Source organism: Dromaius novaehollandiae, chromosome 24 (assembly GCF_036370855.1).
Source record: "Dromaius novaehollandiae isolate bDroNov1 chromosome 24, bDroNov1.hap1, whole genome shotgun sequence".
NCBI classification, from domain to species: Eukaryota; Metazoa; Chordata; class Aves; order Casuariiformes; family Dromaiidae; genus Dromaius; species Dromaius novaehollandiae.
The window spans coordinates 6,711,457-6,727,193 of record NC_088121.1 but is presented as its reverse complement, the minus strand read 5'-3'; the positions used below and the strand labels follow the sequence as shown (position 1 = coordinate 6,727,193).

Sequence of the window (15,737 nt, the reverse complement as noted above, 5' to 3'; positions counted from 1 at the left end):
AAACTTACGCTCGGACCACGGCAGGGACAGAAAGACGCTCCAGGATGAACAGGACAGCGTGGTCCCCCTAAAGGCAGCACACAATAAGCACATACCAGGCTCCTCCTCCACGCTGAGCAGCGGGATGTCATCGTCCAGATAGGGAAGTGTCTCTTGGCCTGCTCTGGAGGTGGCCTCCGAGGAAATGAAGAGATCTTCAGCCAGGTGCAATGCATTCTTTCTGGTACACTTCTGACTGCAGCTGGATTCGGGGAGGGAAGGAGACAAAGGCATGGGCTGTACGCCATGTACCCTGCAAACAGCTACCAACGGGCTCCTTTAGCAACAAGAAAAGCAGCAACAGCCTGCTCCAATTACTTGAAAAGACAGCCACAGGCAGTACCATAAGCAATTTCCATCGCTAAGTGCTGAGAGGTCAGAGGCTGAGCTGCTATGGCAAAGCAGCAGAAGGCTGGGCTGGATATACAGGTCAGGGCTGAGGCACGATGGCTTGGTGCTGAATGATGGGAGCTTCAGCAGTTCATCTCCTTGCTAATGAATTAAATCAGGCCAGGTCACCCACACTGCTAAAGAGCAGGGGAAGGGTGCTGACTTCCAGATACAAATCTGCATGCGCTGCTTGTGCTCTGAGGCAGCAGCTCTGTTGATCTGTCTGCTTTGCAGGGCCTGGGTCTCCACAGCTTGAGGATTTGGCTGTGCAGTAAGGGCTAAGAGGGCAAAGATGGCTCCAGTGCTCCAGGGGACTGGACAAAAAAACATCACTGACGTTGCAGAGACCCTGGCTCCTGGGTGGCACCTATACATACACCAGAGGCAACGAGACTGTAACCTGGCCCTTCTATTCTGCTTTGATCTGAAAGGGCATAAGTTAATTCCCTTCCATTACAGACTAACAGGGTATGGCCGAGCTAAGAGCTATGCCTGAAGGGGATGAGGGTGGCAGAGAGACAGGGCAGGGATTTGCACACTGCCTTGTCCATGGGCTCCAAACAACTTCCCACTCACAAAAGGCGGCTCCAGGTCTCACCTGGTTTGACAGGAGCTCTCTAGTGGGGACACATAAAGGGTCCATATTCCAAGAGCAGCTGGCATGGTGAAGAGCACAGCTACCCAGCAGCAGGACACAATCAGCGACATGAAGAGGCCAAAGTCATGCACGGCTGGGATCTGCACAAAGGGAGAGAACACAGAGCTGGGATCAGAACGAATTGCTAGGGTGAGAGGCCTGAAGAGACAGCAGGCCAGAGAGATTTGGAGCACCCTGAGAATAGCTCATGCTGCCCTCAACTACAGTAGTCAGCAACCCTGGCAGGTGCAGAGCTGAACTGGAGCCCAGCAGCCAGTGGATCTTGCTTGATCAATGGCACAGGAAATATTGCCTTGGGTGCTGATACAGAGGGAGCGCTCCCTGCTTTACAGCAGGTGAGGGAGAGCCCTCCAGGGCAAGCTGGCACGGCCCTGCACAGCAAGAGAAGGCAGAAAGAGCGCTGGCAGCTTCCCTGTCTATCAGGGCCTGTGTCAGAAACAGAAAGCCCAAAATCTCAAAGCTGCAGCCTACCTGAGAGAAGATGTTGGCAGCATATGCAGCAGCTGTGGTCAGGGAAGTGAAGAAGGTGGCCTTTCCTGCTGTCTGGATAGTGTGGATCATGCGCAGTCGCAGGTCCTTGAGGTGGGTGGCTTGGCGGTAAGTGTTGATGAAAACAAAGACATCATCAACCCCTAGGACAAAAAAGGAGGAGATTTTGAAACTTGGCTCCCACCAGAGACTTATGTCTAGGTGAGCTAGGATGGACCAACCTGGATGTACAGGGCCAAACCAGCCACTGGATAACTCAGCACAGCTCAGAGAAGCTAAAAAACTCATTTCCCCTGAGCATCTGACCTGCAGATCTTCCACTTACAGGAAACAGGGGGAAAGGGCTTGAAAATTCAGCCTGCATCTGCCACCCTCACCTTCCTCTCCCTGCAGGAAGGAGTTATGGCAAGACAAAACAGGTAGGTTTGTGTAAGGATGTGCTTACCAATCCCCACAATGACAAAGGCAGCCACACCATTGAGTATGCCCAGGTACTGGATCCCAAATACGACGTGGTACAGGAACAGAGCCACCAGGCAGCTTAGCCCAATGCTGGCAATGCCAAAGAATGACAGGAATACTGCAGGAGGAAAGCAACATGGAAAAACATCACTGCTGGCTGTCCCCGGGAAGAACAGCCACCTCCCACCTGCCCCACTGGGGTACTGGTGCCCACAAGGGTGCTGGGGAAAGCCTGCAGTGGGAGACAGAATGGCTCAGGAGTGCAGGAGTACAGCTTGGAGAATGCTTCCCATTAGCCCCATCAGTGAAACAACTTAGCTTTACACCAGAGTTAGCAAGATAGGATTTTACATCTCACTCCTGTTTTCACATGAGCTTTCCCTCAAGCCCTGCCTGTAACCTCTGTCCTGAAAAATCAGAGATTTGTGTGACCTTCTGCATGCTGCTGTGCTGTAAAGCCAAGCTGGGGTCAGAGCACTGAAGCCTCTCCCAGGGCTTGCACATGGATGCAGGGAGTCACAGCACATTTGGCTTTTTTTGAGAGCTGGACAGCTTTGACTGTGGCCTACCTGAGCAGGAGGTAAGGATGTAGACTAAGACAGCTATGCAGCTACTGCTGATGAAGGCCAGCAACATGTCATTGTTGAAGGTCCTCCTCACTTCGTAGTCAAACAAATCCGTCCCTCCGTACAGCACCTGCACTTTGCTGGGGTGGGAAGATATGAAGGAAGGAAGGGCAGTAGGCAGAGTTGAGTGTAAAGGGAGAAGAGCCAGGGGATTTAACAAAGCACACTGTCTCTTCTGGGGCCGAAGAACGTCACTGATCTATTAAACTTGGCAGTTCTCTGAGAAAGCAGCTCAGTGGTGGGAGCGACCTGAACTAGATTTCTGCTGGAAGGATGTTAGGAGGTGAAGTTTGCACAAGAACTGAGAAAAATAAAATAGCATTATTTTAAAAATTCTTCCAATGCATACTGGGTCCATGGCACTAATAGACTTCTTGCTGTCAGCAAACAGCTCCTGAAGCCTCCAAAGCCAATTCCATCTGGAATCCTAATCACTGCTTATTATATTAAGCACAAAGGTAATAACTAGCGGATGCAGGCAGAGTGAGAGCCCATCAAGAACCATATGATTTACCAGCCTCTGCTTCTGGAAGCAGGCTCTGAGAGGAAGTAATCCGAGATAATTTAAGCAGGAGTATAATAGCCCTGCATTATAGGAGCCTACCAGGAATCTAGGCTTCAGAACCAAGCCTTGGCCCCAGTCCCCTCTCGGCTTCCCAACACTGCAACCCACTCTGCCTGCCCGTTGCTGAGAACGCTTTGCGGCTGCATTGCCTTTCAGGGCTGACAAGGGCTGGCTGCATTTCGCTCTGCTTCTGAAGATCAGCGTCCCTTTGCTCTGGGAGCTGTTGAGATTCAGGACAGCAGAGAGCTGGGGACCAAGAAATTACACTGACATCAGGACTCGCCGCCTTTCCCCAGCTGTTTGAGTAGTGGGCTACCCCGTGGTGAAAAGGCACCTTCCGTTAGCTCTGTTTCACCCTCTCCCTCCAACAAGCACTGAGCAAAGCCCTATTCAACCAGAGCCACACAGACCAGGGTGAAACAAGCCTGCATTTCCTGAAACTTATTCTGCCCTGATACCCCCCCCCCACACACACCTCTCCCTCTGTATAAAGACTGAACACTTGGAAGGATTTACACTGGCAAGAGCAAAAGCAGAATCAGGCCCTCAGATTGAGCCTTAGTAGAGGGCCATTTCACCCCCCGCATCAGACCAATTGGAGCCAAATTCAGACCAGGCATGGAGAGCAGCAGGTCTGCTGGAGTCAGCGGCATTGGACTTGTGAGATGGAAGTGAACACGTCCAGTGCCGTACAGGGGCTGAGCAGAAAAGCAGGCACTGGATAAATAGTTGGCTCCTTTTCATTGTCTCTATTGATGGTTTTGGCATGTTGCTGCAGCACTGAAGGGAAGCACGTGAATGGCTTTCTGCCATATGCTCCCCCCCGTCATGCACAGCACTGTGCCAGAGTCCAATTTCAAAGGAGATACTTTCTCTCCTTCCACTGGAGTGTAACACCTTGGCTGCTGTTCGAGCCTGACCAGCAGTTTGAGCTGGCATGCCAAACTCTCTGAGCCTAGCAGCTTGCAGGTGAGACTCGACACTGCAGGGTCTATCCAAGACAGGTCTGACCTGCATAAACCTTAGGACAAAACCTTTACACCCTGAGGGGCCTATTCCAGCCACTCCTTTAGTGCAACAGCGAGTGCCATCCTCCCCAACCTCTGCCTTTTCCTGCCCTCGCCCTCCTTCAGCAAGGCCCCTGCCTCGGCTGTCGCAGCCCTCACCTTGTGGACTGCTTGGCCAGCATGGCCACGTAGGTGACGACGAAGCTCTGGAACTTGCGGCGCTGCTCCTCCCAGCGGTCCTCCACCGAGAAGTAGTTTGGCAGCGGTGCCCCAAAGAGGATCTCGCTCCGCAGCAGGGAGCTCTTCCTGTTCTCGGCAGACAGCCCCTCGTCCACGTACCAGTAGAACTCGGGGTGAGTCATGGCTAGCTCCAGGGACCCTGCAGGAGAAAGCAGTGCCACTGCTGTTAGCCCCTGCTCAGCTGACTCAGAAAGGCACGGGGGCCAGTCTAGCAATGGCAGAGCTGGCAGCGATCCTGTCTTTCAGACTGCTGCTGACTGCTGCTGCCTTGCAGGGAGCAGAGGAAGCTGGGCAAAGCTGTCTTGCAAAGACTCGCCTTCTGCTTTGTGTCTCCGCATGCAACGTCACCCGAATGCAGTTCCCCGCCAGCAATGCCTCTTCCACCCCAGCTGTGATCTGAGCCACAGCTCCCCTGAGCAGCAATGCCCAAAACACCCTCATCGATACCACTGCTGGATGCACTTAGCCCTCTTACGCTGGACTAACAGTTGCTCCACCACGCTGGGAAGCACGAGTTAAGTGACCCTCGTGGAAGGTGAGGGGTCCTGGCTCTGCTGTGCCCTGGTAGCTCTGCCACCTGATGGTGTCAGGGATGAGGAGATGGGAGCACGCTCCTCAAAGGGGTGCTTGTAAAAATGGTGCCCTCAGCACCACATGTAATGCAACTTATGATCACCACTGATCTTTGATTTGGCATGGCAGGAAAAAGTTTCTCAGCTCCCTTCAAGCCAGGCAAAACCCTGCATTCCTGTGCACGCTGACAAGCAAAAACACACAGACGATTGTAAGTGCATGGGTTACTGCTGCACAGCCAAGGGACAGGCGAGGTGATCCCCCAAGGGTGAAAGAAGGCACACGAGCTGACCTCTCATTCCCAACAGGCAAACAGCAGGCACATGAAGCATTGCCAGGGCTCGTCTGGCAAGCAGCAAGTCACTGAACTATGGTAACATGATCGTCTGCACATGCAGGAGAAGGTCAGGGGGATAACGGAGAATAAGGAGACTCCATTTCTTCAAGCACACCATGAAGTACAGAGCCAGCCATTTCAGAGTAAGAGACACTGCACATCTACCCCCAGAATCCAGATTCCCTTGAGGCCAGGCTAGAAAGACCCAGAAACTAGGCTCTTCCCTGTTTTGGTAGCAGAACTGTTATTCACACTGGAGCAGATGGAGTTAATCCCTTGCCTGCTCCCCGTATGGCTCCTGGACAGCTATCATCTGCAGCCTGTGCTTGGGAAACAGATGGAGGTTTCATTCCACAGCCACATCACACCCACAGACTCATCATGATTCACCTCTTCTTCACCATCCAGAGCCTCTGCTCTCGTGGAGGGGCATCTTGCAGGGTGCAGAGCTGGGAGGAGGAGAGCCAGGGCCTTCCCCCTCTTCTTCTGACAGCAGCCTTTCTAGCTGGTGACTCACAAGCTGCCTTTCAAGCTCCAAAGCAGCCCACAGACCTCTTTCATCTGCTCCTTGGGGCAGGGAAGTTCACCCCCATTGTCTGTCCAAGACCTGACACGGCTCTAACGAACCATGGTCACTCACAGGGGCCAAGGGTCAGAGAAGGCATCTGTAATACGCAGCACTCCCCCTCTTTCGTCCCTCTCGCTGACCTGCTGGGTGAGCCCGTGTGGCCCGTCACTAGGGCTGAAGGGGCTTTGCTGAAAGGGTAGAAAGGGGGCTCTGGAGCACAGGAGCCAATTCCTCAAGGCAAGCCATGGCAGCATCTTCCCCTCTGCACAAGGCAGTGCCCATCTCAGCTGCACTTCAGTAAGTGACTGCCTCAACACACAGGGGATGCGAGCCTAGAACACGCCAGCCCTCGCTCCGGCTCACCTTGGATGTCAGCAAGGTCTTGTCCCATGCCGTCATAGTAAATCTTCCCTCCTCTTTCAGTGGGGAAGAAGTAGGTCATAAGGGAGCTGGGAGGGGAGCAGTAGGAGTAGGAGCCCAGGGGCAGGTCCTTCAAGACCTCATGGGGCTTCCAGCAGAACTCCCGGAAGCGAGGGTGGTCCATGATCTTGCGCTCGACCTCGTGGATGGTAACCAGGCGTTCAGTGGTGAAGATGTTGTTCTCGGAGTCCCCCCGAGCCAGAAAAATGAGCTCGATGCGCCAGTGGGCATGTGTCTGCGTGTTGGCACTGACGTAAGAGCTGGAGTAGTCCCAGCGCGGAGCACCCCTCGCCACTCGGAAAGTCTGGTTTCCCACCCGCAGGCGGGCATGGGGCTTGGGGGAGGTAGTCCTGCCTTCTGGCACGCCGCGCTTGGCCCGCGCGGTGCCCCCGAGGTGGGAGACATTGAGGTGCAGCTGCTGGAGCTGCTCAAAGATAAGCCTCCGCAGGGTTTCAGAGGTGAAGTCAGCCAGGTCCCGGCGGTTCCGGCCCCACGACCCAAACTGGGACTTGAGGGCCAAGGCGAGCGCATCGAAGCGCTGAGAGGACTCGTGGTTGCGGATCTCGAAGGCGTTGTAGGAGATGTCAATGTCCAGGGCTGGGTAGTGGAGGAACATGACAACAGCAAGCGCAGCAGGGATGGTACAGCCCAGGAAAAGGATGAAGCCAGCACAGTACGGGTTGGTAAATATCCAGCCAACAATGTTCCAGAAGCCAGTCACCGGCAGCGTGGTATGCAGGGGCCTGACTCTCCATGGGCTTTTCCCACACAACAGGGCACCCTCCCACTTCTTCCGTGTGGTGAAGGCAACCTCCTCCTCTTCCTCATCTAGCCAGGCGTCCTGTAACAAGGGGTCATCCTCCGTGTCCATGTCCAGTGCCTACGCAAAGCGGGAGAGAAAAGCAGTCAGCAAGGCCCTGGCACGGGGGCTCACCAGGCACGGTCACGCATACACAGCAGTCACCACCGGGTTTCGGGAACAGCCAGGGAGGGAGGTGGGCTCCAGCTCTCAGCCCCGCACCCTCGGCAGCAAAGCATGGCTCCTTTCGGACCTGGCAGATCTGCTGCAGCCACTGAAAGAACTGGCTTATTGGGGCACACCCCACACCTTGCCTGGCAGCCTCGGAGAAACTGCAGAGCGGAGAAGTTCAAACCACAGACCCAGAGCCCGGTGCCCTGGCAGGAAAGGGCTCTGCGCGGCTCCAGGAATGACAGGCACAGAGCCGGCAGGGGATTCACAGTACACCGTGCTCGGTCCTGCCTCAGATCACAGCAGCAGGAACATTTAATTAGCTAACCTGCTTCTCAAGACCAGGAACAGTTCATGCCGTCAGATGAAAAATGCAAGGGACCCTTTCTTCCTCTCATTACAGCCGGCACTAGATTTCCCTCCAGGTGCTTAGAACAGCATTTATCTTTCCCACAAGCACGCGTGTGCGTGCACACCCAGCACCACAAGTGCACGCACATACGCCTGCAGAGACACACGTACGCACGCGCTTGCACACGCTACTCCCACGGTGAACTGGCTGTGACCCTGCTCCGCTCCCCCAAGGGCTGACCGCTGCCAGCGTGGGAAGGGAAGGGCTGAACATGCCGGCGGTCAGGCGGGGCCCTCCCGCACGAGAAGTCCTGCTGATTTCCTGGAGACGAGCGCAGCCCACGGGTGCGCAGCGTGACCCACTGCAGAGCACCGCAGCCCCGCTTTCCTCCTACCCCTGCGGGCCATTGTTTGTGGAGCAGGTTTTCCCGGTTCCTATGGAACAACCAGGATGTGAAAGCAGACGCTGTCACTAGGGAATGAGAAGGAAGGAAACTTCTTCCCTGATCAGCTCACGCTTGGGCAGGAAAGAAAGAGAGACTCCCTGCGAGATGCTCTACTTTGCCGGCGGAGCTGCCCGCACACAGCTATTCGGCCTTTCCCGCGTGCTCCCCCGGGCGTCGCGCCGGAGCCCCCCTTTCTGGCAAGCCGCAGGTGATGCTCCCCAAGAACGAGGCCCAGAGGAGACCCCAGACCCCACAAGCGTCGCTCCCTTTCCCAACTCTGCAGCAAAGCCTCGAGCCCCCCTCCCTGTACGAACGGATTCACTTCACTGCTTGACCCTGATAGTTGCAAGCAATTTACACACAGGCCAGAAGCAATTTAAGAGCTTTGCTCCTGAACTGTTCCTATTTTACCAGGAAGATGAACTGCCAACACCCCTTAACTCTAGTTCCTCAGAAGACCTGGGAGCTGGCTGAGCTGGGGCGGAGAGGACAAGCAGTGAGATAGAGGTGTTCCCTGGCAGAAGAGGGATGTGCACTGGCCGCCGGGTCACAGCAGCCCTCCCCGGCTGTGGTCAGCCCAGGGATGCCGGTGGCTTTGTTCGCTGGCCGCAGCAGCTCCCACGGGACTCGTTTGGGTTTTGACAGCATCTGTGCGGGCGCGCTGGGCAGAGCGCTCGGCCCTGGAGAGCCTGCAGGGCGCAGGGAACCTCTCCTCCACGCCGGCTCCTTGCGCTTCCAGAGCTCCGGCCTCCCTGCTGCTCGCCTCCCTGCTCCTGCCCACAGCAAGGAAAGCACGAGCGCTGATCGGGGCTCTACAGTCTGCAGCTGGAATTGTCTCAGAGCAGAGCAGAGCAGAGCAGACCACCCTTCCTGCGAGCGCGAGGGGACTCCCACCCCCGGCAGCTCTGGCTGCACGCCTGGCTCCCCCCGCCCGAGCTGGGCCGCAGGGCACATGGGAGCCTGCGCCGAGGCCTCCGCCTGCTCTGCAGCCTCTCGGTGCCAAGACAGACGGGCACCACTGATGGCAGATGGCCGCAGGCCCCCTTCTGCCAGAGCCGCGCATCCTTGGGAGGCTGAGAAGCAGGGTGAGGGGAGGGTGGCTCACGAAACTCTGCTGTGGGAATGTGGGGACATGTGGGACTGTCAGGTGGGAAGAACAAGGCAAAGGGTCTCTTCAAGTCTCCAGGAAGGACAGGAAGAAGCCGTCTGCTTCCAGGCTCCTCTACCACTTCTTTAACATTCAGGATGCATAATCTCAAGCAGCCAGGGCACATCTGAAAGTTTCCTGATGGGCTGTGCGTCGCTGTGCAGCCTCAGGCCCTGGGGCAAAGCCAAGGGCGCACTGAGGACGCTGCCCAGAACCGCGGCGAGTGTGCAGGGGATCCCCCGCCTCGGCTGCGCGAGCACGCACACCCGCGCACGGCTGTTGTTGCTTACAGCGAGCCTTGCTTGTATCTGGAAGGTGAGGAGACAAGCAAGCTACAGCTTTGGCTGACGCCAACAGCACAGGTGGGTGCTGCAAAACGCAGATGCAACCCCTGCTCTGTCCCCTCTGGGCAGGTTGGCACAGAGATGCAACTGCCTCCCACTCGTCCCAGCTATCCCTTCTCCCGTGGGCCTGGGTTCCCCTTCAAGAGACCAGAGTTACTGCAAGACTTGATCCGGCATACGTATTCCCTTTTTAGAAAGGGGCCATAAAGAGCCACAATCATTTCCCATTTACTGAGCTACTGAGAAGAAGGGCAGAGATTGTAATCCCGAAACAGAAGAGCCTGCCTGTGACAAGAAATGAGAGAAAGGCAGAGAGCAATACGGCAGCACAAAAAGCACCATGCCATCTTCTTTTTTGTCCAAGACCTAAATCCTCAACTCGAGGAAGGGGATCAGACCTTGGGAATCGCTCTGACTTTTCCATCCACCCTCCTCGTGGTTGCAAAAGCCACCTTAGAGCAGCTGGGTACCCACAACGTATGGAGGCCACGGGACGTTATCCTCTAGACGCAGACTGGGCACAAATTCTGCTGCTGGTATAAAACTCAGCAGAGCAGATGCCAGAAAAAGCCCAAGACTACATACACTCACAGAGCCAGGGCTCTGGGAGGATCAAGATTTGGTCTGTGCAGGAGAGCGAGGGCAGGGAGCAGTACGCGAGGAGGGAGTAACTGGGCTGTGCTGTCCCTGACAGCGGCCGCTTCCCTCTGCGTGCGGGGAGAGCGTTGCACGCATCCTGCCCCAGTTCCGCCACCGCTCCGAACTCCCTTCAAAAGAGAGTTCACCACACGATGCAGCTGCCAAGCCAGACACAGCTCGCTTAGCATTGCCCTCGGGACTCGTCTGGCTTTACTGCCTTCGTCAGATCCTGCCTGGGTCAGGATGAAAGCTTACCCAAGCCAAAACATAGCAAACTGAATCAGCAGGGGACAAAACCCTGGAACCAGCCAGGAGGGGAGTGAAATGCATTTTCTTTGCTTGCTTTCTACTTGGGGGCTGGTCTGTTTTCCCTCCTCCGCTTCCCTCGTTATTGAGGGACTCCCGGCACTGCAGCATGGCCCAGTCACTTTTCAGTTTCAGAATTTGTACCGTGGACCTAATCCTGCAGCCCTAATCAAAGCCCTGCCTCACTTCTGCGCAATCCAAGCCTGCTCCAGGTCTGAAGGAGCAAAGCATGAAAGCACTCCCAGGCGCTTGCCGTGGATCTGTTTGCCTGAAGCCTCCTGCCTCATCCAAAAGGTCCTGTGGCTGCAGAGAAACCACAGCCCTTGTGTTCCCCTGGCAGAGCTGGGTCTACACAGCTCACGCTCAGCCGAGCTCATCCACACCCCGGCCTGGCATCGGCACACGTTCGTCCGCGCTGCCTCGCTCGTTCGGCCAGCGAGAACCACTTGAGGATGGGGAGGGAAAGGGAAGGAGGGAGAAGCCTGCAAGCTGCTGATTCAGCAGCGCAGCGCAGCTCAGAGAGACCTTGTAGAAAACTAACGGAGCTGGAAAGGGAGGGTAGGAGCGGGGATTCAAGAGGGAAAGGGAAGGAGGAGTCTGCAGTACAGTACATAAAAAACCCTCCACCCTTAGCATTCAACCTTCTGGGCTTGGGACTGCCAGGCAGTTCCAGCATCCTCCCAGGACACCTACAAAACCTGGTCAGAAGGTATGAGTTCAGGCAATCCACCATAGCAAAGAGGCACGTGGCAATGAAGAGACTCACATCTTCCAGCCCTGCGTTTGTACAAACGCAGCTCTATAGAAAGAGCCAATAATTCCAGGATCCGGATGACAACCTGCTTTGCCTCTTCAAGGCCACAGCAGCAGTGGTGAGACGTGACTAGTAGGAGGATGAGGGAGGTCTCCTAGCCAAGGCTATATATCAGTGCCAACGGGCGCCTCCGTCTAGAAGAGCAGAGCAGCCACCACGCGTCACATATGAACCCCTCCGTGCCCTGAGCACCAGGCAGCTGCACCTCAGCCAGAAACATTACCGGGGCCGGACGGAGGAAGCTCGACCCATCCCTCCTTGGACAGCTGTCAGACAGAAACCAGCCGCAGACTGGGCCTCCAAGCCCCTAAATCTCTGCACCCCCTCTTCTATACAGCAGCGAATCAGTCTGGGCATCCCCGATGTCTTGTGGCAATCTACCAGTCTGACTGGAGCAGTGAGTTAAGCGATTAAGGCACGGCAGGGCTAGGGAGCCCAGGGCAGGAGCGACTCTGCCTGCTGTGGGCCTGCCACAGAGGAAGGGACAAAGCCAAACACGGGACGCCTTGAGATCAGCAAGAATCCTGCCCCCAGCCGCAGCAGGTGGGATGCAGCTCAGACCCCAGGAGCCCTGCAGGTATCGTCACTCACTCGTATCCCAACAGGTAAAACACCCTTGCAGCTCCCACGCGGCAAAGTCTTTTCTTTTTGGTGAATTCTAGGATAGAAGAAAGTCATCGACAAGCTGGGGAGAGGCAGTGACAGATGAGGAAGCTAATTACATCCGACCTGACTAATTAATGCAGACTTTCAGATTAAAAAATCCTCACCGGTGTTCCATTTCAATTATTCAGTTGTTCCTTCTTACAGGAAAAGGGAAGCCTTATGCATCAGCAAGCTAGAAAGAGAAGAGGGAAGAAAGCACAAGGCTAGAAGGGGAGGGAAAGACAATTTCTGTAATATGTGAGATTCCTATCGACAAAATAATTAAACTTTACATTCATTTCTTCCATGGGCAAAGTTTTCAGAGCAGAGCTAGCAATTCTGCGGTCCTTTTTGTATCCCTGAAAACTCCTGGAGTCTTACTGAAGGCAGCTCTTGGCCCCTTTGTTAGCTAAAAGAAGTTTCTCCAAAAGAGAAAGAAACGGGATTTTTGCTTGCAGAATCAACCCACAAGCTTTCACCTCCAGCAAACAGCCGCCTCTCCATAACGATGTACAGCTGAGGCCTGTGCTGAGAGACAGGACAGACACAGCATCTGCCAAGCCCCATCACACTGAAAAACGCTGTGCCTGGCTCTGGCTATGCAAAAGTGCTGGAGGGCATCATTAATTTATATCCACTGTAAAAGCATGTTCCACAGCAGCACGGAGACTCAGGATCCAGAGTCTTGCTCTGCACTTGAATCACTAAGGTCAGTCTGGAAAGATCATTTTCCAAAACAAGCAAAAAGGGCTTTCATGGGTCCCTGTTCTCCCTCCATGAACACAGATGTAACTGAGTGCATGGAGTAAACCTCATGTTGCCCTTTGCCAGAGCAGACAAGTCTTACTGCCATCCATGAGTGGGGAAAATGAAGCTGACAGGAGGTGTTCGGCACAATTTCTGGGCCCTTAACTGGAGGTCTGACTTTCTGAGGTGCTGCACTCCCACTGGATTTCTCCAGGAACGCAAAGCAGGCCCACGACACCTCAGACTGGGCACCTGAGCCTCCTGAGACACTTCTGAAAATACCGGTTAGATTCAGCCACTGGCCAGAACCTGTGCTCGAGGAGACAACGCAGAACCTGTCTCGGTGGGACACAGGCCCAGAGGTGCACATGCTTGAAGGCACTGGTTTAAGCTGCTGGCTGGGCTGGCTCCACCATTATTAGCCAGGCAGATCTCCTTTTCCTGCTGTACAACGCAAGGCAGCAACAAGGCCTTAATTAATTTTCTTTCTGGGCTCTTTGCATTTCCCTTCCCGCTCGCTTCAAATCCTTTGGAAAGATGCACAGAAACACTGCAAGACCCCAGGCACTTCGCAGACGTGAACAACATCAAGATGCCCCAGCAGCATGGTGCTGTTGGAACTGCAGTGCAATGATGCAAATGTGCGTTTGCTGGGAAAACAGTTCAACAAAATTACTTTTTTTTTTAATTTAAAAGTCTATCCTCTGCAATTCCATTTGCCTGTAGGAGACAAGACAGTAGATTGGGCTGTATACAGGATGGAGGATTGGCTGAGCTCCCAAGCTTTATGCAAGAAATCAGGCACATGCATGCACGCTCACTCCTAACTGAGGTGCCCTTTTCCAAAGGGCTGCCTGTCCCAGCCCTCCTTCCCTCTCACAGGCACTTCCACCCTGGCTAAGATAAGAGCAGCTAGAAATGGAAGGAGCCAGTCAGATCTATCGATCTGCTTTCAGCAGGCACAAAGGGTGGCTGGAATATCTTCAGCCTGTGACGCTGAGGACATCCTCACCGCACCTGCTTGCTCTTCCAGGTGTCTGACACAGGCTGATTAGATGTACTCATAATGACATGCCAAAAACAGTGTGGAAAGGTTAGCTGCAAAGTCAAGCACTCACCAGTCAGGAAACGCCAAATTCAGGGCTGACACAGCATCCTTAATCTGCCCCCCTTCTGTAAATGCTTCACAGGGCAGTTTTTCTTCCAAGCCCCGTGCCCAGATGCAAGGACCCCGGCCTCTGCCGTGCCTGCGATGGATGATGCTCCCCGAACCAGCAGCTATTCGCTACCTCGTTCTCTCCTCACTGTTCAACGTGTGCTCTCATGCCTCATTTCCTGCACGCTGCTCAAGCCTGGCTCAGAGGCAGAATTATTAATTTCCTCATGAGCTTTTCAACACTGCTTGTCACGACAGTGTCTGAGGGCTGAACAAACAGGACTGAATTGAATCTCTTCTCCCGGCATCTCCGAGAAGGAGGGGGTGGTGCAGTCCCCATCTGACAGATGCAGGGGCTCAGGAGATCGCAAGGAAAAAAATAGATGCTTATTTTGGGTGCCTAGTTTGAGACACACAAGACACCTAATTTCTTAGAGTGCAGAGAACAGCAGATGGGGGTGTGCAACAAACTGCAAACTCTGCTTTGTTCTGGGAGCATAATGTGAGCTGTAACGTCAAGTGTAACCATAGCTGTGCATTACAACCTCTCTTGGATAAAGACATCCAGCCTCAGCAATGAAAGCCAATTCCATGCAGTCTGTGCTGACCAGTGACGTACATGCCAGCACCTGGGACCCCTCAGGCAGGATTTTCAACAAATTCCAAAATGACACAACAAATCCCCCAAATTGCTTGCTCCAAAGCACTGAGATACTGGCACCTTTTAAAGAAAGAGGTCAGCAGGGTTTGTTTGCATCAAACCGTGCATGGTTTGCCAGGACCATGGCAAAGGTTAACCTACACAAGAAGTTGGCTAACACGCATAGCATTGTCCAAGAAAATTCATCTCCTGATAAAATAACTCGCTCCTGGTTATTGCTACTAATTATTGTGGGTGTTGGAAGACAGCTCCTGGGTTATAATCTCACAAAACGTGCCCTCTGCCATGTTTACTGTTTGAGCTACTTGTTTGTGTGTTAACAAGGCCCTGCTGTCACTCGGGTATGTGGCACTTAGAGGTTTCCACACACCAGCTCCAAAGCGAGCTGAAACTCTGATACACTTTAGAAATGACTTACCTAACTCCACTACAAAAGTTACTTAGATTTTATCTGTGCCCCAGCCTCTTGCTGTTCCTAAGAAAAGGCATGGCTTCTAGCTCAGCTGTGTCTCTTTAGGTGCCTCGACACTGAGTTCAAAAACACCCTTGATCCCACCTACCAGACAGCCAAGACAACAAGCTTGTTAACGGTGTGCAGACTTCCATGCTCCACAGTCTACTTCTGAGCACCTTGTTACAGCCTTTGTACGCCATGAAAGACGGATGGCTGCCACAAACCAGTGCCTTGCGTTATTATCCCAAGGAGTGTCACACACTCCAGGAAGAAATCCCACACCACAGAAAGCACTCATCCCGTTCCCAGGCCCCTGGAATCACGTGCCACCCCCACGGCCTGTGCTCTCCCTTTATAGATAATATTAAGCTTCCCACACTGCTGTCACTCCGAATTGGAAAGCCGTGTGCTGTTGTCAGCCCCTGCCAGGCATTTATTATTCCACCCCATGCTCAGCCTGCCCAGTTTACATCACCGTGGGCACTAACGTCCCTCTGTGCTCAGCCGCGTGGTTCCCCGCTCTGACCTCGCTCCCCAGCACCTGCTCTTTGGAGGAGGAGGAAGTACGAACACAAGGGCTGGCTGTGCGCTCTCCTCCATCTGCAAGTCCCCGGCAATAGCATGCTTGTGTGCACACTGCGTCTCTGGGACCCATCAAAACAGCCTCACCCAAATGTCCCTCT

General features: G+C 54.2%; 1 protein-coding gene across 4 annotated transcripts in view; it reads right to left on the bottom strand.

Annotated features, from left to right (window-relative positions):
- Nucleotides 1–15,737, bottom strand: part of DISP3 (dispatched RND transporter family member 3) — a 41,146-nt gene that overhangs the window by 14,591 nt on the left and 10,818 nt on the right. For all 4 annotated transcript variants that reach the window (XM_064525603.1, XM_064525604.1, XM_064525605.1 and 1 more), the window contains exons 2-8: nt 6,318–7,254; nt 4,396–4,615; nt 2,608–2,744; nt 2,022–2,156; nt 1,559–1,719; nt 1,028–1,167; nt 96–241 (exon numbers count right to left, since the gene is read on the bottom strand). In XM_064525603.1, coding sequence (XP_064381673.1) covers nt 96–241; nt 1,028–1,167; nt 1,559–1,719; nt 2,022–2,156; nt 2,608–2,744; nt 4,396–4,615; nt 6,318–7,245 — 1,867 coding nt within the window. In that variant the 5' untranslated portion in view covers nt 7,246–7,254. The remainder of the gene's footprint in view (nt 1–95; nt 242–1,027; nt 1,168–1,558; nt 1,720–2,021; nt 2,157–2,607; nt 2,745–4,395; nt 4,616–6,317; nt 7,255–15,737) is intronic.